Source organism: Balaenoptera musculus, chromosome 14 (genome assembly GCF_009873245.2).
Source record: "Balaenoptera musculus isolate JJ_BM4_2016_0621 chromosome 14, mBalMus1.pri.v3, whole genome shotgun sequence".
NCBI lineage: Eukaryota > Metazoa > Chordata > Mammalia > Artiodactyla > Balaenopteridae > Balaenoptera > Balaenoptera musculus.
The window spans coordinates 41,148,209-41,174,446 of NC_045798.1; the positions used below are offsets into that span (position 1 = coordinate 41,148,209).

General features: G+C 40.2%; 1 protein-coding gene across 6 annotated transcripts in view; it reads right to left on the bottom strand.

Annotated features, from left to right (window-relative positions):
- Positions 1–26,238, bottom strand: part of OSBPL1A (oxysterol binding protein like 1A) — a 216,604-nt gene that overhangs the window by 70,182 nt on the left and 120,184 nt on the right. For all 6 annotated transcript variants that reach the window (XM_036823536.1, XM_036823537.1, XM_036823538.1 and 3 more), the window contains one exon: positions 1,762–1,918. In XM_036823536.1, the coding sequence (XP_036679431.1) occupies positions 1,762–1,918 (157 nt within the window). The remainder of the gene's footprint in view (positions 1–1,761; positions 1,919–26,238) is intronic.

Consider the following 26,238-nt stretch of genomic DNA (forward strand, 5'->3'; position numbering starts at 1 on the left):
CATTGGCAGGCAGATTCTCAACCACTGCGCCACCAGGGAAGCCCGCCTATTTTTTAAAATAGGAAACTGTTATGTTTCTCCACATATTTGAATGCTGACAATTTCCTAAATTACCCACTTTTAAATAGCTGAAGAACATTTTATTACATTTATAGGATTCATAAGTTGCATCTTGTACATCAGTTTAACTTTTCTGGTTATGTCACTATCTAGTTGCACTGTGGTTTTTCTTAGTGACCTATCCTCATTCCAAATTTTGAACAGTTCCATCTTAACTTTCACATCTGTGTCATTCTGGGTTTGACTAATTAAAAGGGAACACAGAATGTATGAATATAGTATAATAAATTTCTGTCAGATGCAAAATAACTCTTGTTATGATGCATTACAGCACACACACAAAAGGGCTCCTGGGCCTTAAAAGCTGAGAAATCCTCCTCAGCCACAGGCTATGACAGCATCTAATAAGCACGGCATTCCTTCAGATACCTCAATGATTCTATGCATCTTTGAACATTCTAAACACATGTCACATGTGTTCTCACTAGACTGTAATGAGGTATGTGTTAAACGGTTAAAGGCTGTCTTCTTTTTAGACATTGGGAGACCTGACAGGTTTCCTGATAGGTACCTTATGCCCTGCACAGAACTGAGACCCTGACCACAAAGCAGCTGACAGTAACTACAGAAGAGGGGAAGGGCCCTCACAGCTCGCCACATAATCTGCAATGGTAAACTCCATCAAAAGATAGCCATCAACGAGCACGTTTAGAAGATACCCTCTAACCAAAGAGAAGAAAACTCTGGTTTGAGCTAGTTACCTAAGACTCACTGATCTTTTCAAAATAAGTACAAAGAGAAACATTTTTTGTTAACAAGGGGCAGATACATATACATCAGAAGTGATATGTACAATTTTTCAGTAGAACAATAGTTGAGACCAATTGTAGCCAGACTCATGGTACAGAAATGGGGTTAGAGCTACACAAATCTACAAATATTAAATAAAAAAACCATTCTGTAGAAACTAATGGTTAATAACTACTTATCCCAAAAGGGCTCTTTACAATGACAACAGGATTTATTCTTCACCGATAATTTGATAAAATATTGTACCCTATGAATACCACCATGCACACATGGCACTGTGTCTATAAACCTGTGTGAAACCAGAGAACTCTAGTGTCTGTGACATCTCATTAATCTGGGACAATCTCTAGGACTAAATCATCAAGCGAATAAAAAAATACTAATGTTATTAGACAGTACAAAATGGCTATGTTCAACAAACCCTGGGTCTTAATAAAAGTCTCTGTGTAAATGTAACTAAATTGTATCAACAGGCAGGCAATATTACCATCCGCTCTCAATAAAACCAACAAGAAGATCAAATGACTAGAAACTAAAATAGCGCTGGGAGGCAGAGTCATAAAAGATGTATGCTGAAAAGAAGAACCCCGCATGACTTTCAGTAGGCAGTTCTGAAGAGCCTTTCTAAATCGCCAGCTGAAGGATTTATGTTCCCCTAAAACCATGGTAGCTAAAACCAAGTGTTGTGCTTAGTTCCTACAATTACAGATGATGTTCTTCTTGTAATGGACAAAGTACTTAAGTTGAATCCTTTCTTTGAGGTGACAGAGCAATATAAATATTCAATAGAGAGAAAAAGCAAAAACGAAGAGAAGGCATACTTTTCTTTACAAAAGCAAATGCACTTGATAATAAAAAGGCAGCAACGTTCACTGTTAAAGGCCATCCTACCTGTGTTTTTTGATGCCATTGGAGAGAGCATCTCCACCGCCACAGTCTTTTCCTTCGGACATTCTGTGCTTTCTACCCCTCAGGTGCTCTCCTTCCTCTTCAAAGCAGTGCGCGGTCACTGCTTCCAATCTACTCAGGGACCGTCCGGACTCGGAATCTGTGGCAGAGCAGGTTCACAGTCAATGAACTGAACTTTGGAGTGAGGCTTCCGTAACAATGGATCTCTCCCTTAACGCATCAGGCTTTGAAACTTAAGCAGCCTACTTTGTCCTTCAACAATCCATCTGTTAACTCCTCCTCAGGGATTTCAGAGAACCTGCACCCAATAAGGCTAAAGTGGATTTAGAAAACAGATATAGGATTATATAAACTTACAACTGTTAGATTTTATACACTAAAAGAGACGTCCAAAGATTACCTAATTCTTTAAGAAATTATATTCAGTGGTTTTCCCCCTAAAAAAATTTCTATTTTTATCTTCCCTTTCAAAGCACCTTAAGCATAACTTTAAAAACACAATCAATTTTTTAAACTCATGTATAAAGAAAAAGCTACCGTGGCTGTACTTGGGGGAAGCATAAATTACATCTGATACTACAGACACCAAAGCAAAGGTAATATTTAACTACTTCAAAAAACACTTCTTCTGGTATTATATTATTTAAATTCTCAAGAGCTGAAGTCTGAACTGGCCATATAAAATCTAATTATCAGGCGGGTGTTTTTAGGATGGAAATGCCACATTCCCAACTGCCTATGCATTCAGCGTGGAGCCATCGGCCTGTTTGGGAATAATAGGACAACTTATCTGCATACAATATGCTACAGTTTTCAGGCACACTCACATCCTTCACCTCCTTTCAGCATCTCCAGGGCGCTTTGGTGATGGTGAGGAAGGACCACGGGGTTAAGAAGTATGCCCGCTTACTTGTTTAACGCTCTACATATTTCAGTTCACAGTAGCAGCCATCCAATCTCCAGAAAACTTTAAATGATGCCTATGTTTTTATTAAAATGTAAATTCCAGGTAACGTCTAACTTTCCGTAAGCAGATGACCATACAGGCAACCGTCCTCTGCTCTAGGGAAGCACTCACACCCATTCAAGTAACCTCCCTTAAATAAAAGTTTCAACTATCTGCTTAGTGTGTGTTATAGCTAAGATGTTCAGGAAATAAAATTATTTAGTACTTTCTTTTCCCCCGACTGCATTCTAATTCAGCCAAAATCATGGGCTCTTATTTTTATCACATTAGGTTCACTAGTAACAACTGTTGGACAAGTACCACTGCAGGTTGGACAACACCTTGAACTCTGGACCCTCTGAATGGTGTAAGTTACCTGCAGAAAAGACTCAATGCTAGGGAAGTTATTTTTATCTTCTGTAAATAGAACTTTACCAGAATTGAAAATATAGCTTTGTTGCGACATATACCTTATAGCAAAGAAAGAGATATTTTAATAATAAGTTTAAAGCAATATTTATTTTTCATTGTCAATTTTGGCAGGCAGTGACAATATCTTATTGAAAAAAACTGAAGACTTGGGAGATTGGGATTGACATATATACACTAATATGTATAAAATGGATAACTAATAAGAACCTGCTGTATAAAAAAATAAATAAAATTCAAAAATTCAAAAAACCCCCCCAAAACTGAAGACAACCTGCAAAGCCAGTAACAGGGGACCGTCATCCATTAGATGAAATACACAGCTGCTAAAATCACAATTACAAAAGCAAATTAATAAAATAGAAAAATACTTTTAACATAATGATAAGACAAAATAATCAGGATACCATTTTACAACTCTAAAATACAAGCAAAAAAAATTAATTTTATTCTGCCTTAAAGAAAGATCAATCTGGTTCAGGTAAACAGATATCTGTCCAAATGAGAGCAGTGAAATGACAGAAGTTTGTCTAGGGCACAGTGAGGCAAAGAGGGGAAAAGTCCATTTGCTGGGGTAGGCAAAGGGGTATCAGGAAAGGATACAGGAGAGGTGGTATTACCTGAAAACTGGCTTCGTCTCTCTTGGTGGGTGTCAAGCAAAAAGACACAACCAAGCCAAAGAGTGGGAGAAAGGAGGACTTATTACTTGTAGGAAATAAGGAGAACACCGGGGATCTTTCCCAAGGCAGTGTCTCCCCAACAGCAAAACTGGGGAAGTTTTACACTAAGGGTGTATGCATATTCATGAACGGGCCCGGGTAGTATATGCATATTCATGAAGGGGTTTTGAGCAGAGGAATATTCAAAATAGAATTGAGGCAAAGGTTGACAGAGTCCAAGCTTTAGCTGATTAAAGTCATGAGGGTCAGAAAAGGTCAACAGTTGATCTGGTGGTTGGTTGCAGGCTCAAGAGGGCGCGGTTTGAATTCTGTAATAAAACAGCTCAAGAAAGTGTTTCAGGCTAATCTTTACCACTGAAAACAGAACTGGGAGTCTTTACAACTGATTTATTATCTTTGCTACTGTAACTTCTCTTGCCTGATAACAGTCCTGTTTGTTCCTGCATTATTTTGTTCCCTCAAGATCATTAATTACTGAGACCTGTTCAAGGGCAAGCATTGTGGCCAGGCTTAGATCACAAAATGGTTTAGGCTAAAAATGGCTTCTCTTATGTCAAGAAAGCCATGCCTGGTTCGTTTTCTTTGGGGACCCCCTACCTTATCTGCTTACAGTGTACAACAGGTAAGTCTCAAAACAATGAGAATGGTGTTCAGGTGGAGGTGAGGGAAGAGTTGTTCAGAGGAAGCGGCATGAGCACAACCTGAACCAAAGAGGGTGACAGGGGTCTTGGGGGGAAGATCGGGTGGTTTTTTCACTTTTACATTTTTTAATTTGTTTCATATGAAAAAATTAAGGATTTAAAGAGCCAAACAAAATAATCCTGTCTGCATTGGTTAGTATTATTCAAGATGCATTATTACTTTATAATTTAGATGTCATGAAAACCAAAATGCACTGAAGCAAAAAACCTCAAGCACTCAAGCATTTATTAAACATCACTCTGCACAGGATACTGTGTTTGCTATTTAAGGGATGCAAATCATAAGACAGGGACTAATCCATTTCCAAAGAAAATTCTTAACAAAAAGCAGATATACAATAAACACCAAACAAGAGATAAGGCAGTAAGAACTTCTATGAAGCAAAGACTTTACTCAAAACAAGATTTAAACTTACTGAACACAAGCTGAAGACCTACTACCTTCATCCAATCATAGGAGCGCTGTGCTTACCCCTAGGGACACACTATCAGGTGGCAGTACAGACCCTTATCATTCCCCTCCCCTCCCCTCCACCCCAAGGGTAGCAACTTGACTTCCTCTCTGCCCCCTCTCCTAGTCTCTCTCTCCCTGTTCATCCACCTCTCCCCTCCCCCCAACCCTTATTTCTCTCTATCTTGCTCCCAACCTCCTTCCGGCTCTAATATAATCAGGCTATGCCCACCCTTCCCCTAAAGGGCTCTAGTGAAGGTCACCAATTACCGCCATACTGCAAAGATAGTCCAGTGATCATTTTTTAATTCTTATCATGACTCGTCCACCACATCTGATACTGCTTACTTAATTCTTCCCCTCCTTTATCTGGTGCAAGGCATGGTGGGTGATTCAAAGAACAGTGAGATCTGGTCCCTGTCCATGGTCGAGCAGAGGTAAACTGTTTTGTGAAGACATGAGTTCAGTGAATTACTCCCGGTGCAGCAGCATAAGTCTGGATGGGGTCAGTGGGCCACACAGGAAGGAACAGCCAGTTTCACACAGTGAAGGACTGGGTGTCCAGGGATGATTGTGACTGATGGCTGAGCTAAGTTGACAAGGAGTAAGACTGAGGGTGGAGGAGAGAGTTACAATAGAGAAACTGTTCTAGGCAAAGGGAGCGGCATGATCCAAGGCAGGGGGGAAAGAAGGAGCATTCAGTAAGGTGGGAGGAGAAGACGCAAGAAAGGAGTGGTGATGGGGCGGCTGGCGGGAAATGAAGCTATGAATCAGTCATGAAGCTGACTACTCAGGATGAATAAAAATCAACGGCAGGCAGTGGGACAAAGAGGGTATAAAATGAAGCGGGAATGAGGTAGTATCCCATTCCATGCCGTGAGGTTCTTTCACCTGCTAGAGGCAAATCGCCAGCTCATCTCTGAGCATTCTAGCTTCAGAGGCAAAGAAGGAAACATGATCAATGACACGATTTACAGTGTCCTCGAGATAAAAACTAACTTGTTGATTAAGAACAAAAGTTCAGTTACTTCTAGTACTACGTATACAGTGAGACATAGCTTGGACTTACTTTGTGGGCAATAGGGAGCCTTCCTTAACTTCCATGCCTCCAATGCACGAGTCACGCCAATATGCCTCCAGCAGAGCATCATTTCATTTGGAGACCCACGGGTCCAGATATATTTAAATTCTAACGTGTTTACCTAAGTAGCAAAGCACAGCCCCTGTGGAGGCTTACTGGTTAAGGTGAAGCCTGACCATATGAGTAATTTTTTTTTGAATTTTTGAATTTTAATTTTTTATACAGCAGGTTATTAGTTATCTATTTTATACATATTAATGAATACATGTCAATTCCAATCTCCCAACTCATCCCACCACCACCACCCCCCCACCACTTTCCCCCCTTGGTGTCCATATGTTTGTTCTCTACATCTGTGTCTCTATTTCTGCCCTGCAAACCAGTTCATCTGTACCATTTTTTTCTAGGTTCCCCATATATGTGTTTACGATACCTGTTTTTCTCTTTCTGACTTACTTCACTCTGTATGACAGTCTCCAGATCCATCCACATCTCTACAACTGGCCCAATTTCATTCCTTTTTATGGCTCAGTAATATTCCATTTTGTATAAACGTACCACATCTTCTTTATCCATTCATCTGTCGATGGGCATTTAGGTTGCTTCCATGACCTGGCTATTGTAAATAGTGCTGCAGTGAACACTGGGGTGCATGTATCTTTTTGAATTATGGTTTTCTCTGGGTATATGCCCAGTAGCAGGATTGCTGGGTCATATGGTAATTCTATTTTTATTATTTTAAGGAACCTCCATACTGTTCTCCATAGTGGCTGTATCAATTTACATTCCCACCAACAGTGCAAGAGGGTTCCCTTTTCTAAACAACCTCTCCAGCATTTGTTGTTTGCAGATTTTCTGATGATGCCCATTCTAACTGGTGTGAGGTGACACCTCATTGTAGTTTTGATTTGCATTTCTCTAATACTTAGTGATGTTGAGCAGCTTTTCATGTGTTTCTTGGCCATCTGTATGTCTTCTTTGGAGAAATGTCTATTTAGGTCTTCTGCCCATTTTTGGATTGGGTTGTTTTTTTAATATTGAGCTACATGGGCAGTTTATATATTTTGGAGATTAATCCTTTGTCCGTTGATTCGTTTGCAAATATTTTCTCCCATTCTGAGAGTTGTCTTATCGTCTTGTTTGTAGTTTCCTTTGCTTTGCAAAAGCTTTTAAGTTTCATTAGGTCCCATTTGTTTTTATTTCCATTACTCTAGGAGGTGGATCAAAAAAGATCTTGCTGTGATTTATGTAAAAGAGTGTTCTTCTTATGTTTTCCTCTAAGAGTTTTATAGTGTCCAGTCTTACATTTAGATCTATAATCTATTTTGAGTTTATTTTTATGTATGGTGTTAGGAAGTGTTCCAATTTCATTCTTTTACATGGAGCTGTCCAGTTTTCCCAGCACCATTTATTGAAGAACTGTCTTTTCTCCATTGTATATCCTTGCCTCCTTTGTCATAGATAAGTTGACCACAGGTGCGTGGGTTTATCTCTGGGCTTTCTATCCTGTTCCATTGATCTATATTTCTGTTTTTGTGCCAGTACCATATTATCTTGATTACTGTAGCTTTGTAGTATAGTATGAAGTCAGGGAGTCTGATTCCTCCAGCTCCGTTTTTTTCACCCAAGGCTGCTTTGGCTATTCAGGGTCTTTTGTGTCTCCATACAAATTTTAAGATTTTTTGTTCTAGTTCTGTAAAAAATGCCATTGGTAATTTGATAGGGATTGCATTGAATCTGTAGATTGCTTTGGGTAGTATAGTCATTTTCACGATATTGATTCTTCCAATCCAAGAACATGGTATAGCTCTCCATCTGTTTGTATCATCTTTGATTTCTTTCATCAATGTCTTATACTTTTCTGAGTACAGATCTTTTACCTACTTAGGTAGGTTTATTCCTAGGTATTTTATTCTTTTTGTTGCAGTGATGAATGGGATTGTTTCCTTAATTTCTCTTTCTGATCTTTTGTTGTTAGTGTATAGGAATGTAAGAGGTTTCTGTGCATTAATTTTGTATCCTGCAACTTTACTAAATTTATTGATTAGCTCTAGTAGTTTTCTGATGGCATCTTCAGGATTCTCTATGTATAGTATCATGTCATCTGCAAACAGTGACAGTTTTACTTCTTGTCCAATTTGGATTCCTTCTATTTCTTTTTCTTCTCTGATTGTCGTGGCTAAGACTTCCAAAATTACGTTGAGTAATAGTGGCAAGAGTGGACATCCTTGTCTTGTTCCTGATCTTAGAGGAAATGCTTTCAATTTTTCATCATTCAGAACGATGTTTGCTGTGGGTTTGTCATATATGGCCTTTATTATGTTGACATAGGTTCCCTCTCCACCCACTTTCTGGAGAGTTTTTATCATAAATGGGTGTTGAATTTGGTCAGAAGCTTTTTCTGCATCTATTGAGATGATTGTAATGGTTTTTTTTCTTCACTTCACTTTGTTAATATGGTGTATCACATTGATTGATTTGCGTATATTGAAGAATCCTTGCATCCCTGGGATAAATCCCACTTGACCATGGTGTATGATCCTTTTAATGTGTTGTTGGATCCTGTTTGCTAATATTTTGTTGAGGATTTTTGCATCTACATTCAGCAGTGACATTGGTCCGTAATTTTCTTTTTTTTGTAGTATCTTTGTCTGGTTTTGGTAACAGGATGATGGTGGCCTCATAGAATGGGTTTGGGAGTGTTCCTTCCTCTGCAATTTTTTGGAAGAGTTTGAGAAGGATGGGTGTTAGCTCTTCTCTAAATGTGTGATAGAATTCACCTGTGAAGCCATCTAGTCCTGGACTTTTGTTTGTTGGAAGATTTTTAATCACAGTTTCAATTTCATTACCTGGGATTGGTCTGTTCATATTCTCTATTTCTTCCTGGTTCAGTCTTGGAAGGTTATACCTTTCTAAGAATTTGTCCATTTCTTCCAGGTTGTCCATTTTATTGGCACAGAGTTGCCTGCAGTAGTCTCTTATGATGCTTTGTATTTCTGCAGTGTCCGTTGTAACTTCTCCTTTTTCATTTCTAATTTTATTGATTTGAGTCCTCTCCCTCTTTTTCTTGATGAGTCTGGCTAAAAGTTTATCAATTGAGTTTATCTTCTCAAAGAACCAGCTTTTACTTTTATTGATCTTTGTTATTATTTTCTTTATTTCTATTTCATTTATTTCTGTCTGGTCTTTATGATTTCTTTCCTTCTACTAACTTTGGGTTTTGTTTGTTCTTCTGTAGTTCCTTTAGGTGTAAGGTTAGATTGTTTGAGATTTTTCTTGTTTCTTGAGGTAGGACTGTATTGCTATAAACTTCCCTCTTAGAACTGCTTTTGCTGCATCCCATAGGTTTTGGATCATTGTGTTTTCGTTGTCATTTGTCTCTAGGTATTTTTTGATTTCCTCTTTGATTTCTACAGTGATCTCTTGGTTATTTAGCAGCATATTGTTTAGCCTCCATGTGTTTGTGTTTTTTACGTTTTTTTCCCTGTAATGGATTTCTAATCTCATAGCGCTGTGGTCGGAAAAGATGCTTATATGATTTCAATTTTCTTAAATTTACCGAGGCTTGATTTGTGGCCCAAGGTGTGATCTATCCTGGAGAATGTTCCGTGCGCACTTTAAAAGAAAGTGTAATCTGCTGTTTTTGGATGGAATGTCCTATAAATATCAATTAAATCTATCTGGTCTGTTGTGTCATTTAAAGCTTGTGTTTTCCTTATTAATTTTTTGTCTGGATGATGTGCCCATTGGTTTACGTGAGGTGTTGAAGTCCCCCACTATTTCTGTGTTACTGTCGATTTCCTCTTTTATAGCTGTCAGCAGTTGCCTTATGTATTGAGGTGCTCCTAGGTTGGGTGCATATATATTTATAATTGTTATATCTTCTTCTTGGATTGATCCCTTGATCATTATGTAGTGTCCTTCCTTGTCTCTTGTAACATTCTTTATTTTAAACTCTATTTTATCTGATATGAGTATTGCTACTCCAGCTTTCTTTTGATTTCCATTTACACGGAATATCTTTTTCCATCCCCTCACTTTCAGTCTGTATGTGTCCCTGAAGTGGGTCTCCTGTAGACAGCATATATACAGGTCTTGTTTTTGTATCCATTCAGTGAGCCTGTGTCTTTTGGTTGGAGCATTTAATGCATTCACGTTTAAGATAATTATCAATATGTATGTTCCTATGACCATTTTCTTAATTGTTCTGGGTTTGTTTTTGTAGGTCCTTTTCTTCTCTTGTGTTTCCCACTTAGAGAAGTTCCTTTAGCATTTGTTGTAGAGCTGGTTTGGTGGTGCTGAATTCTCTTAGTTTTTGTTTGTCTGTAAAGCTTTTGATTTCTCTGTCGAATCTGAATGAGATCCTTGCCAGGTAGAGTAATCTTGGTTGTAGGTTCTTCCCTTTCATCACTTGAAATATATTGTGCCACTCCCTTCTGGCTTGTAGAGTTTCTGCTGAGAAATCAGCTGCTAACCTTATAAGAGTTCCCTTGTATGTTATTTGTCGTTTTTCCCTTGCTGCTTTCAATAATTTTTCTTTGTCTTTAATTTTTGTCAATTTGATTACTATGTGTCTCGGCATGTTTCTCCTTGGGTTTATCCTGCCTGGGACTCTCTGCACGTCCTGGACTTAGGTGGCTATTTCCTTTCCCATGTTAGGGAAGTTTTTGACTATAATCTCTTCAGATATTTTCTCAGGTCCTTTCTCTCTCTCTTCTCCTTCTGGGACCCCTATAATGTGACTGTTGTTGCGTTTAACATTGTCCCAGAGGTCTCTTAGGCTGTCTTCATTTCTTTTCATTCTTTTTTCTTTATTCTGTTCCGCAGCAGTGAATTCCACCATTCTGTCTTCCAGGTCACTTATCCGTTCTTCTGCCTCAGTTATTCTGCTATTGATTCCTTCTAGTGTATTTTTCATTTCAGTTATTGTATTGTTCATCTCTGTTTATTTGTTCTTTACTTCTTCTAGGTGTTTGTTCTTTAATTCTTCTAGGTCTTTGTTAAACAATTCTTACATCTTCTCAATCTTTGCCTCCATTGTTTTTCCGAGGTCCTGGATCATCTTCGCTATCATTATTCTGAATTCTTTTTCTGGAAGGTTGCCTATCTCCACTTCATTTAGTTGTTTTTCTGGGGTTTTATCTTGTTCCTTCATCTGGTACAAAGTCCTCTGCCTTTTCATTTTGTCTATCTTTCTGTGAATGTGGTTTTCCTTCCAGAGGCTGCAGAATTGTAGCTCTTCTTGCTTCTGCTGTCTGCCCTCTGGTGGATGAGGCTATCTAAGAGGCTTGTGCAAGCTTCCTGATGGGAGGGACTGGTGGTGGGTAGAGCTGGGTGTTGCTCTGGTGGGCAGAGCTCAGTAAAACTTTAATCCACTCGTTTGCTGATGAGTGGGGCTGGGTTCCCTCCCTGTTGGTTGTTTGGCCTGAGGCGACCCAGCACTGGAGCGTACCTGGCTCATAAGAGTAATTTTCAAGTGATAGATCTTAGTGCTGCTGAGGTGATAATTCAATCTTAAAACATCAGGTTTTTCAATTTTGCCTGCACAAACGAATATCAAATAGGCCAGACCTTATCTACCATTCAGTGTTTCCGGGCAATACATTAATGCCTTAGTGGAAAGCATAAAGTATTGGAAAGAGTGTGCTTAACACCTCATACATGGTGGTTATAATAGTAAGAGTACTGTACTTGCTTTAAAAAGAAACAAATGGGGGGGAGGTGGGGAGTTACTGTTTAATAAGTACAGAGTTTTATTTTGGGATGATGGAAAAGTTCTGGCAATGGACAGCAGTGCTGGTTGGACAAAAATGTACTTAATGCCACTGAACCGCATGCTTAAAAATGGTTAAAATGGTATATGTGTTATGTTTATTTTACCACAATAAAACCAAAACCAAAACCAAGTAAAACCCAAAACAAATAAGCAAAAAAAAACCTGTCAAGCCAAAGCCAAAGACCTATCATGCTGGATGCATGGTCTATATTCTGGTCCTGTCATCTCTCACCTCAATGCCAGTGATGAAAGAAAGCCACACAGACATGGAGCAAAATTGGTGGATTTTTATACAGATGTATTTTTGAATACAACAGCAGAAATGTTAACAGTATCCACACCTAGATTTCAGACAAAATTAGCCTTTCATTTTCCCTTTTATTTCCCACTGCATTTTCCCCTTACAAACATCTGTGTTTCTATACTAAGTAGAGCCACACAAAATTTTCAGGATGCTTCAATCCCTCCCTGAAAAACAGGGTAAGGGATTTATAAAATAGCCTTACATTATTCACTGAACTTTAAATGGGCAGTTAGGAAAATCTGTATAGCCCTATGTAATGACTATACATGGAAATGGAATACTTAGCTTGTACTTACTCGTGGGTTTGTTTATTCCCATCTATTTCCAAAAAGGATTCAGGTGGTTTAATTACTAATTATATTTTATATAAAAAGTGTCATAACAACACTCTGAAAAACAGGCTGTATTTTACAAGATAAATGCTCTAGCCTATGCACAAGCATTTAAGGTAGATAGAATCTTTGCCTGATTAAAACAGTGGTATTAATAGAAAGTTTGTTCACAGATCTCTGGTGGCCCAGAAACTTAAAAGCTCTGTCCACATTGGGACTTAAAATAATTTCGAACACATTTCAGATTGAACACTATCCCATTTCAACCAAACAGCATGGAGGCCAATGGCTGTGACTGCGTTAACATGGCTTTAAAACTTTACTCATGAAGTTGTATGAGTTAAATGTGCACAGCTTTTTGTATGTCAACCATACCTCAAATAAAGTGGTGTAAAAAAAACTTCAGCATTAAGAGGATCATTACCTTTATCCTACTTTTTTGACTTTTTCCTATTACAAGGCTGAAAGAAGAGGTCATAAAATTAATAATATAAACATGCCAACAATTCTTATGTTATGCCAATAAGTATTTTCTTAACATGACCTCTAAAAACTAACTTGAGAACAAATAGTACAAAGGAGCAAGATGTGGAAGGACTGTGGATAATGTCCAAATAACCCCTCCCCATTACTTAAGGTAACAGGAAATAGTCAGAAGGCACACACGCTCAATTTAATACCTTCATTGTTTATGGTTTCCCAAGAACTAGGCATCTTCTAAGAATGTCCAAACTAACCCCAAAGTAACCCAAGCTTAAAATATCAGCGCCAAATTTTTATTTAGCTTTAATGTACAATCTTGTAAACTCAAAAATAACGTAGTAAATACAAAGAACACAAGGAAAATAAATGAAACCTACCACATTTAAAATAAACTGTAAACAGAAAATCTGGGTGAGTCCAGAAGGGGCTGCCAAGAGATTGCTACAATAACCTACCGAGGAAGTGACAAAAGCTTGAAACAGAATCTTGGCAGCAAACAACAAGAGTCAGAGACATTCTAGACATATCCTCCCTGAATGAGGTGCAAGGTCACAATCAGTCAAATGGTACAGTGTTGATTACGACAGTTTCTTAAAAGTACTGGCTTTTCCCCAAGTAACTAAATCTACTATTGTTTTCCCCAACTTGCAAAATCTGCACATGTAACTGCAGATGAAGAATTATTCAAAACATTGTGTGTGGGCTACCGAAAATCTTATGTGTATCTGTTTTGGACGACTAAATCCAGAGCTTCCCAATTTCTCTTGTTGACATCTTTAAAATCATTTTCAAGGTCACCTATGCATTCACTCTACAAAGAAAATATTCTAGAACTAAAGACCAGTTATAGAATAATCCACAGTTATAAAAGAAAAGTTCTTTCATGTGACTTCAGTTTAATAAATCAACACTTACCAAATACCTACCATGTACCTGGTAAAGAAAGGGCTCGTTGTTGAAACAGTTTAGAAAGATTAATGAGATATGGGTGGTGCCCTCCAAATAGTCAAAGTCTAATCTAGTGGAAGACGTGCAAGTAAACATATGTTTACACAAACTGTGGGAATACTTGAAGAAGTCACTCTTAGGGGAACCAGGATAAGTTTCCAGGCAAACTTTCCAGGCAGAGATGACATCTGAGCTGTAACGACGACTAAGAATTTAAGGCAGGAAAAGAGAATACCAGCTGTAAGGGGAAGAGCAACAGTCCCACGGCCTGAAAGAACAAGGTGTGTGTCTAAGAATATCTGGCATAGCTAGAGAGGAGAGTAGCCAGAGGGAAAAGATGTGGTCATCAGAGATGAAGCTTAAACGTGGGTCAGATTACAGAGTTTATACTGAATCTGTAGTAATGGAGAGTCTTTGGATGTTTTGCCAGGGAGTGATAAGATCCATTTTAGACTTTACAGATAACTCTGACGCATCAGTGTCCCATGGCCACTGTAACAATTAGCATAACTTGGTGGCTTAAAACAACAAAATTTTAGTCTTTCATAACTCTGGAGGCCAGAACTCCAAAATCAGTTTCAATGAATGAAAACCAAAGCGTTTGCAGGACCACCATCCCTCTGAAGGCTCTAGGGAAAGTCCATTCCTTGCCTCTTGCCTCTGGTGGCTGCCAGCATTCCTGGGCTTGTGGCCACATCACTCTAATCTCTGCCTCCATCCTCACATTGCCTTCTCCTCTGTGGGTCTAATCTCCCTCTACCTTTCTCTTATAAGGATACTTGTGACAGCACTTAGGTCCCACCCAGATAATCCATGATGATCTCACCTCAAAATCCTTAACTTAATCCCATTTGCAAAGATCTTTTTTTCCAAGAAAAGGTTACAGGTTACTGGGATGGGCAGGTGAATGTATCTTTGGGGGACCATTTTTCTGCCCACCACACCTGACAACATGCGATGCGGAAAGTGGGCTGGCAGCGACAATGACCAGAAGCGGGAAGACAAAGTCTGTGGGCTCAGAAGTTGACCTAAGGCACTGATAGTGAATACTGGGGCAGAAAATAGGCAGAAAGAAGAAGACAACTACATACTTAGATATGGGGAGGGTATGAGGCAAGGGGGTAAGAGATGACTTTCACATCTGTAGTTTGCATGGTGGGTAGATGATGATGCCATTAGCCAAGACAGGGCATATACAAGGGGGCAGATCAAGATGACAAGTCCATTTTCCACTATACGGAGTTTGAGATGCTTTGGGCCAAAGTGAGACTTTTCAGTAAATAGGTGGAAATCCTCCAAACATCATTATCTGCCACAGCCAACTGGTCTTCAAGTTCAGTCAATGTAGCCTTTAAAATGTATCCCCAAATTTTATTCACTCAAATATCTGAACTCCTAACAGGTGCCAAAGTCTATGCAAGTTGCTAGGGATACAAAGTTCCTTAAGGGATTTACAGTCTGGTTGAGTGGCAGGGCCGACAAAAAAACATAAGCATACAAAATTTCAACCACAGGAAATGCTATGGGACTATGATGCATGGGGAGCCTACAGCAGGGATTTGATCAAGTCAAGAAAGTCAACCAGGCTTCCTTGAGGAACAAAGGTCAGGATATGTATTCATTAAAGCAATAAAGGGAGGAACTGAAACTTTCCATTCTCACTTAAGTTGCTTTTATGGAAATTCCTGTCACCTCTCATCTAGGACACTAGGACCTCAAATCAATCTTTACTCCTAAAATACTCATATGCTAATAGAATGTAAACTCCTAAGTAGGGACCATGTCTTATTTTCTTTGAATTTCCAATTCTTAATATAATACAAGAATATTATAAAAATTCCACAATGCTTACTAAAAAAAGAAAACTTTATAAAATATTCAATACTAATCTGACATCACTCTGTATACTTAACCACGTTTGTCGGCTCCCCACCACTTAACAGGCTAAAATGAAAATTCTTCAGCAGAATCTTATCACAAGACTCATTACAAGCTGGCCCTAAATTACTTTCTTGGCTTCATCCCATCACTATTTCTCAGCATCCAATACACTCACCCCTGCTTCAGCCATAGTGCATTTTCACGATGTCTTTGAAAACTATTTTTCTCTACCTTTGCGTGTGTTGTCTTGTTCCACAAAGCATATCTGACCACCATCTTATCCGTCTGGAGAACTCCTTCCTGACTCTTCACAACACCCCTCAAGCATCACTTATTCTGTGATGCTCTCCCCAACTTTCCCAAGCAGTTAGCTGCCTCTCCTCTGCATTTCTGTAACACTCCTTACGTATGAGTTGGTGACACTTATTCATTTACTTGTTCAATAAACATGTATTGAGCGCCTCCTTCTCTGTCTGTCTAGCGCTAGCGTAGGGTCTGGGATGCATCCGTGCACTAAGCACAAGGCCTCGCTCACTGAGGAGCTTATATTCTACTTGTAGAAGATCTACAAATGAATGAACATGATGTGTGAAAGATGCTGTGTTTATTTTGTTTTTGGGTTTTTTTAAAGGCAAGAGAAAAAGGATAGAAAATGATACAGTGAAGGTCTTTCTGAGCAGAAAAAGGAAGGAAGTGGGGGAGTAAGCACTGTAGACATTTGGGATGAGAGAGCTCCAGGCAGAGGGAAAGTGAAGGCCTAGAAGAGAACACGCTTGGCAAGTCCAGGAACTTGCATTGAGGCCAGTGATGGAAGGAAGTGAGTGAGGAGGACAGAGCAGATCTCAGAAGGTGGCAGATGGCCAGAACGAGGGCTTCTGGCTTTTATTCCAGCCAGGAAGCAAAGCCATTGGAGGGTTCCATGCAGGGAACTGACATGAACAGATTCACGTTTGGAAATGATCACTCTGAATGCTGTATTTAACATATTGCTGGAGACGAGGGTGCAAGCAGAGAGACCAGTCAGAAAGCCCCTGTCAGAAACCAGGTGAGAGATGATGGGGGCCTGGGTGGTGGGAGTGGAATGATGAGAAGTGGTCAGATTCTGCTCTATGTTGTAGGTAGAGCTGACAGAATTTGTTGATGGACTGAATGTGAATGTTGATGGACTGAAAGACAGACCCTCCATCTACCAAAATATGGACCACAGGAGGGGCAGGCTTGCGAGCAGAAATCAAGAATTCTCTTCTGGACATTCTAAGACACTTTGGAGATCCCATTAGATATTTAAGTGAATGTGCCAAGTAGATAGTTAGACAGGAGTCTGAAATTCAGGGGACAAGACTGAGTCTAGAGACGTAAAGTTTTGGACTTAGCAGAATTTGGACAATATTCACAGGCATGGGACTAGATGAGGTCATGCAAGGCAAGCTGCTCAAGCTTTAATGTCCATATGAAGCCCCTACGGATTTGAAAAAATGCAAATTCTTATTCTCTAGGTGTGAGTTGGGGCCTGCGGCTCTGCAGTTCCAACAAGCTTCCAGGTGAAGGTGATGCTACTGACCCTCAGACCACACCGAGTACAAAGGATCTGAAGGGCAAGTGCAGAAAACAAGGCCTGTACCCCAAGACACGCGAACGTCTGAAGTCAGGAGGATACAACACGACAAGCAAAGGGAACTGAGAAGTAAAATCAAAAGAGACTGGTACTCTGGAAACCAAGTAAAGAAAGTGTTCCATGAAGGAAGGAGGAATCAACAACTTTAAGTGCCGGTGAAAGGTCGACAAAGATGCGAACGGAGAGAGGACCACTCAATTAGGCAGCTGAGTATGTGACAGCGGTGATTTAGTCAAGAGTGGCTGCAGGGGAATCGTGAGAATAAACATAAATAGAGGCTGTTCAAGAAAGAATTCTAGGAGAGGAAAGTGATGTGGATCAAAGGTATTTGTATTCTGAAAGATAAGATAGCTGATGGGCATCAGGAATAACTGATTACCTGGGAAAGAGAAGGAGCTACATTAATGTCCTGATGTAGGTCAGAGGCATTGGGATCCTAGGCACATACGGAGGGGATGGCGTCAGTTAGGGACATAACATTCTTCGATGTAGAGAAAGCAGAGTATGTCCACACATGTACACAGCCAGGTGTGTGAGTGGAAACATGAGGAGTTTCTCAGTGACATAAATAATGTCCTCCGATGGAGCAGGACAGAGGATGAAGGTATTAGAAATTTTAAGGGAGAAAAGTATGAAATAAGCATGTAAAAGGAACTGACTAGAGAAATGGAGTAGGACTGCTGGGCAGCAAAAGGGCACCACAGAAATTAAACAGCTGTGGGTCTCAAGCAAGAGCTGCCAGCGTGGCCAGTCACCTGAGGACAGGTCCGGAAGAAGGGGAGGGATGCACTGGGTGAGTACAGTGCAGGGAGAGAAAGGCAGGGGGGCGATTCTATGACAGCCCACGCAATCTGAGCTGGTAAGGAGGGAATGAGGACACGAGTGGAGGGAGGAACAGTGAAAACATGGAGAAGACACTGTGGTTGGTCAAAGAAATGTTGGGATCAGGGTTTTTAAGAGAATGGGTTGAAAGACAGGAGACAGTGGTTAGATTGCGGGATGAATAAAACTGAGATGACGGCGTAGATATAGTCATGGAGAACAGCAAACTCCGGGGGCTGATCTCGGGAGTGAGTAGCTCCGGTGGGCTGGAGGCCCAGACCCTTTTCACATCACATTGTGCCCATCTTTCCATGCTCAGCCTCTTCCCCTGGACTGACTACGAAACCCTGATTCAGGGACTGGATCTTGTTTCCCTTGGTAGTGCCATGCCTGGCAAAGCACTGCACACAGTGGGCACTGGGTAAGTGTGTCTGGTTAAGGACATGCTCTCAATGCTAAGGATAGTACAAAATGCACATGGTTTTACAGTGAATGTTTTAATGGAGACATTAGTCTCCCAAAAGATTAACCTGAAACCTAAAGGATAAATTACATTCACCTACAATTCATATACATTACGAGTAAGCTGCTGGATAATTTTTTAATGTTATAAACACAAAACGAGAGTAAGAGCCCCTGGCACCACTTAGATGTTCTCCAGAGTGTTGTACCATATTACATACAGAAGGTGTTTAATAACAGCCATACTCTGTGGGACTCAATTTGCTGCACATCATATCAACCAATGAACGTGTTTCGTACAGGGCAACAGAGGAAATACAAAAGTTAAGACAACAAGGTCTCTGTCCTTAAGGGAAATGCAGGGCTTGGGGGAAGATGAGGAAGAAAGACACAAAAAGTTATATAACAAGACAAAAAGGGCAAGAACAAGGTAGTATGGCTAATTGTCAAAAAAAAAAAAAAGGACCAGAGAAAAAAGTGCTGGGAATACAGAAGAGGACGAGATCTCCAAGTCCTAGGCAGGTCCAGACAAGAGTAAAGACTCACAGAAAAGGCCCAGATAAGAACTGTACAGGTTATTTCAAAACTAAACTGTAGAAGAGGACACGGGGCTCGGAAACATAAAGAACAGAGCGCAGCCTTTACTAAAAGGTCACGGTGCTCTTCGACTTTCCTGCCAATACCTCTGATCACCTTGGTCAAATCCTGCGTCTTCCGTGTGAACTGTCAGCAGAGATGTCATTTCTTTTCTCAACTATTACCAGTTGTATTTATTGGATTAAACATTATTTCACATGGGTCATAACTTCCTACGTTACTCTCCTCCAGACAAAACCAAAGTCGTTATTTTAACACTTTCCATTCTAAAACATTTGATTTAAAAAGACCTGAGCACCTACTCTTGCAACTGCTGAGAAATGCTAAAGCTGGCTTCAGTTTCGTGACATAACTTTCTACTGGTTTTACCAATCTACACTATTGGATTTGTATGCATTATTCATGCACATTTTAACCAAAATAGCATTAAGAGGAAAACCTAGCAAGAAAGCCTTTCTTGCACAACTGATCTCAACATGTTTCTAAAAAGGAAAATGAAGAGACAGTAAGAAAGACAATACATTTTGAAGTTTTAAAATTCAAAAGGCAGGAATTTTAGTGAAACTGCTATCTCAGACCAGTACTAAAGAATAACAGCCATTAAGTTATTTAACTGGTAACAAAACTGGTAACCGTTTCAAAAATAATGCCTTAGGAAATTACTGTACATTCATAAAGCCAAGCACCTTTAATTTTCTCCCCCTTAGCTACTTTTTCATTTCCCCCCCCCCCCCCCCCACACCGGGAGCAAGTCTCATACCTCCAACTTGATCATAAATTCCTCAAGAACAAATTTTGTCTTTTAATAACATCTCATCCCAGCTCACTCCTCTGTCACCCACCCTTCCTCTTCCACACAGCATCCAAAGTGGCGCATGCAGACCATGTGAAATTCGCAAGTGTTACTGATTCTTTTGTGCTCTTTACTGAAAACCAATATATTTTTAGGGAGGACAGAAATATCAATGACATTTGTTCAACAACCTGCATTCAACAAACATTTAGAGAGCAACTCTGAGTCTATGCTAAATACCTCAGAAATATAAATAGATAGGGTCTCTACCATCATAAAGAGACAAGCACAATATAACCAAAGGGCTATGAAAAAGGTGTCAACTGAAGAAACACAAAAGAAGAAACAATTAATTCTGCCTGGGGGAGTCAGGAAAGGCTACCCAGGAGAGCTGATAATTTAGAGATATTTGAGAGCTTTGGTAGGAGAAGGGGGTAGCATCAAGTGAGGGTGAAATGGAAAGGGCAGAACGATGGAAGGAACATGTAGAAGGAGCTGCTTTATTCTTCCCTCAAGTGGTACCTTCTACATATTTCTGTACTTTACTTGCTGGCTAAATGGAATTTCTCCACAGAACTAGTTAGCCTCTAGTTTCTCATTAAATCTTTTGCTTTAACACGCATGAAGGTTTAGCCCTTTTCCCAGGAAGTGCTCACTCACAGGTAGTAATATCAGAAACCTTACTCGATTTAACCATTTCATTCCTTAAACACACACACACAATGAGGACAAGATGTGATGCTTCGTTAGATTTAGTTCCTTCTAATCATGTTACACAATGGAATTCAACCAAATTGTGAGAAAGAATCTGTTTGCTTTATGGAATTTTATGAAATCTTAAGTCAATGAGCATACTGGAAAAAAATTTAAATAATCAAAAGATCCCATGGGGCTAGAAAAAAATACACTACACTGTAGGCTTATATCAAGTTTTGTCTCACCCACTGTATTAGATTTTCATTGATCCTGCTTATCTAAAAAAAATTTTAAAGGGAAATCAGGAAGTCACATGGACTTAATTTTAAAGTAAGTAAAACAAGCTGTAACCGACTTTAAAAAAGCAGTTTAGGGGGCTTCCCTGGTGGCGCAGTGGTTGAGAGTCTGCCTGCCAATGCAGGGGACACGGGTTCGAGCCCTGGTCTGGGAGGATCCCACATGCCGCGGAGTGACTAGGCCCATGGGCCACAACTACTGAGCCTGCGCGTCTGGAGCCTGTGCTCCGCAACAAGAGGGGCCATGATAGTGAGAGGCCCGCGCACCGCGATGAAGAGTGGCCCCCGCTCACCACAACGAGAGAGCCCTCGCACAGGAACGAAGACCCAACACAGCCAAAAATAAATAAATAAATAAATAATTTAAAAAGAAGACTAGAAAATAAAGCAATAAACATTTTTTAAAAATTAAAAAAAAAAAGCAGTTTAAGCATTTCGTGAAAATAACTTAGAAATATTTTAAAAGAAGTATCTTTAAAAACCTTTTTCTCATATCTTTTAAATACTGATATTAGGATACACTTGATTTAATCTATTATTCTGATTCAGCAATTAAAAAAAGCTTTAAATGAAATACAGGTTTGTATACTTGTTCTTGCTCTCTCTTACCTCTGACCCAATAGCCTCTGTCACCGCTGCGTTGTGAGGATGGAGGAGGCCCGGTGTGGCTGGAGCCCAGCGAGTGAACGAACGAGGGACAGGCAGGGTGTGGGCCACGTCAGGAGCCTTGAAGGCCCGCTAGGGAGTCTGGATTTTACTCTAGGTGCAGTGAAGAGCCACTGAAGGATCCTAGGCTGGGGAATGCGATGATGTGATTGTCTACACAGCATCAGTGTGGGTGGTGTATACGGCGTGAACCTCAATAAGGCAAGGCTGGAAGCACAGTGACCAGTTAAGAGGCTGGACAGGAGCGGGTGCAGCGCAGGTGACGGTACTGCGAGCGAACAATGGGCAGCCTCTTAGTGTTCCAGGCACCGTTTTAAGTACAATATTTATTAGTTTATTCCTCCCAATAATCCTATGACCTACTTGCAGATGAAGAAATGAGGCACAGTAAAGTGAAATAATTTCCCAACGGGTACAGGAATTGGTAGAGCCATCACTTATCAAAAGCCTTCCAGCTGCAGCACCTACACTTTTAACCAGCACCCTCTAGTAACAGAACATATTAACAGATGGATTCAAAGTATGTCGCGAAGGTAGAATGGACGGACCCTGGTCTGCGTTTCATGGAGGTGGCACATGAATGCCATGAATTACTCCCAGGTTTACAGCTTTAGGAAAGGAAAGAGGTGCCATTTACTAAAATGAAGCAAACTCCAGGAGGAAGAAGACCTAGGAGGAAGATCAAGAATTCATCTTTTATTTATCCAGCTAACAGCTGAGTATATAAGTCTCTCACAAGAGGTTAGGGCTGGAGAGATAAATTTGGGAACTGTGGTAGTCAGAACAACGGCCCCCAGTGACGGCCGTCCTAGTCTCTGTGGAACCTGCGGATGTGTTACCTTCCACGGTAAAAGGACTCTGAAGGTGTGACTGAGTTAAGGCCCCTGACATGGGGAGGTTACCCTGGATTATCTGAGTGGGTCCACTGTGATTGCTATGGTCCTTATAAAAGGGAGGAAGGAAGGTCAGAGTCAGAGAGAACGGAAGATGCCAAACTGCTGGCTGTGAAGGTGGAGGACGGGCCCTTGAGCCAAGGAAGGCAGGTGGTCTCTAGAAGCTAGAAAGGCGAGAAGGCAGATTCTCTCCTAGAGCCTCCAGAGGGAACAAAGACCTGCCAACACCTTGACTGCAGGACTTCCGACCTCCAGAGCTCAGAGAATGAATCTGCATTACTTAAGCCACTACATTTGTGGTCATTTGTTATGGCAGCGATAGGAAACTATTACAGGAAGTTTAAGTTAGCATTTAAGATAATGTGGTATTGACAGAGATAGGTGAGGGAGATTAAGAGGTACAAACTTCCAGATGCCTAGACTTATGGGGATCATTTTTAAATGTACAGAAATATTGAATAACTATGTTGTGTAACAGGAACTAACGTAGTGTTACAGGTCAATTATACTTCAAAAACAAATTAAAAAACCCACAGAAAAAGATGAGATTCTTGGTTACCAGAGGTGGGGAGTGGGGAGAGGGGGAATGGATGAAGGTAGTTTCAAAAGGTACAAACTTCCAGTTATAAGATAAATAAGTACTAGGGATGTAATGTAGAACATGGTAAATATAATCAACACTGCTGTATGTTATACATGAAAGTTAAGAAAGTTAAATCCTAAGAAGTCTCATCACAAGGAAAAAATTTTTTTCTATTTCTTTGATTTTGTATCTATATGAGATGATGGATGGTCACTAAACTTCTTGTGATAATCATTTCATGATGTGTGTAAGTCACATCATTATGCTGGACACCTTAAACTTATGCAGTGCTGTAAGTCAATTATTTCTCAATAAAATTGGGAGGAAAAAAAAAAAGAAACTGTAGATGAAAGAAGCAATAACTAAACAAAAGTTCTGGAGAAGCCACAAGGAGATGGGTACCAGAACAAATCAGGAGGGAATGGCCTTAATGAAAAGGGGACACTTCTTTTGTAACAGAAGAGAAAGAGGAAATGGGAATGGAGGTTAATGTGTAGACTGCAGTGAGAAGATGAAGTCATTCCCAAATGAAGGCTTTTATGATCTCAGTGAATTACGTGGCTAGGTCATCAGCAGCGCAACACTTCAACCCTGGGCATCTGACTCGTAATTTTAATACAGTTTTACACTGTACCAAATGATTCCCAAGATTTGTAGTAGGAAATAGTAGGAGTGGCCAAAGAAAAGCTACTATGTTCAGGCAAATATAATAAAACTCAGGTGGGTCATTCAGGGCAGGGACGAGCAAACTCAAGGCACCTGTCCCTCTAGCTCCTTATCTCCAGCCACAGTGGAACATGCTGGCTAAGCTAGGCACTGAACTCAGCCTCGGGATCCTTCTCAACACAGCAACCCATCAAGCAGGCGGTACTGACTGCAAACCAATCTGAATTGGCACTTGAGATGAAATTCATTTGCCAATCCTGACCCAGGGACTGTAGTTCTTCTTATCGCCTTCTCCCAGAGGAGACGACTGTGGAAATAAATGTGAAAATATGACTGAGAAGCAGAGAGATGACAGTAGCTGCTAAATGTCTATCAAGAAGGGAATAACTAAGAAAACTCTGCTAAATCATATCACTGACTTTCATGCAACCTTTAAAAAGAATGAGCTAGAGTTGTAACACTGATGGGAAAGATTTCCAAGATACGCTGTTACATGAAAAAGCAGACCTAGAACAATTATACAGCTACTTCCATTCATGATTCTTTAAAAACCCCATACGTACACATGCATATATCCACGCGAATGCTTTAGAAAGGTCTGGAAGAGAATCTATCAAGCTGTTAATAAGAATCTCTGAGGAAGAGTGCATAATTAGGGTAAGGGATGAAGGGAAATTTTCACTGGGCACTATACGTACTTTTACATTGAATTATTTATAACAAATACCTTTTTTAAAATAAAAATTAAATTTTTTCCTTTGTTTTTTAAAAGGACAGCAAAGATGGGCAGCTGAAGTGTCTAGGTTCTTTTACATTCAGACCTCTTTGCATTTAATCCAATAATCTGTCCGGTAGCTTTCCTTTTTGGATGCCCCAAACAGAAGGAATACAGGCGGTAACAGGAGGACTGGACGTGGCAGAGGGTAGATGTGAAGAAATGCCAGCAGCCTCAAGTGTCCTTCACCCTCCCCTCCCTCCTCCGTCAATCAGGTTAAACACTTCCTTTACCTCTGCCACTCATTCCACTGCTTTCACATCGGATCTCTACTTTCTCTTCTCAATCTGACTCACGATTTTCACAAATACCACATCTAATTGCCATCATCATAGTCATTACAATCCTTTCTCTAATTATTCCCAAATCTGGCTATTAGAATTAGCTTTTCCGCTTCTTTTGATCATGTCACACTTCTAAAATTAATGTTCCTATGTGCTGTTTATCTTCTATAATGAATCTCTTCTCTGTATATCCACCAACATCATTTTTCTTGTCCTATATCATCACACCACGTTAACTTCCTTAACCTCATCTTCTTTAGTTCTCATTTCTACAACCTCTCTCTGTGCTTCTTTTCATTTCCTATCATTAATTTGACCCTTTAACTCCATATCCACTGAGGTCTCCTGCTTCCATGGTCCAGTTTTGTGAGACCCAATAATTGTATATGTTCATCTACTTAGATAAGCACATAATTTCTTCGCATAAAAGAACTGTTTTCCATCTCGCTGATCTCCAACCACCCCCTCCCAGGTTTCCTTCCATGACCCCGCCCACATGTACCTCAAAATTCTGAAGGAAGTTCCTAAAAAAATCAAAACTACTTAGCAGTACCTCCTCTCAAAAGTCATTCTCACCTCTCCACACACATCTCCCACTGTTTGAACACGTGGTACCTGTCAGGCACTGTCCTAAACACTACTTACACAGATGAACCCACTTAATCCTGACTCAACCCACTGAAATGGAAACTATAATTATCCCCATTTTAAATATGTGAAAGCTGAGAACCAGAAAGGTCATGGAACTTGCCCACGGTCGCACAGCTGACCAGTGTCAGAGGCAGGATTCCAATTCAGGGAATGTGACTCTGGAGTCCCTGCTCGCTGCCAGTATGCTACGCTGCTCTGAGGCATGTAGCTCTGAGGCCAAGTTAAGCTCTTCCTTTTTCTCTGTTCCAGCTACACCATGTCTCACCTCTCCTTTGGCACACAGCATACCATACTGTAACCAACTGTTTCTTACCTGTGTCCTTTACTCTTAGACCTCTCTGAGAATAGAAACTATCCATCTCTCTATCCTTTAACATATAATAGCACCTTGCACCAGGAGGTATTTAACAGTCATCGAATAAAGGAACAAACCAGATTCACGGCACTCTGGCCCCAGCACAGCATACGCCGTCAACAAAGGCAGACTCAGTGATGACTTTCATTTCAAACTTTTGGGCTTCTGCCTTAATAATGTCACACAAAAAGTAGGTCATCTGGGGAGCTGAAGTGATACATTTCCATCTGTTTATTTCAGGCAACTCAAGGTGACATCCACCCTAAGAAGACATTTAGGTGGTCAACTGTGAA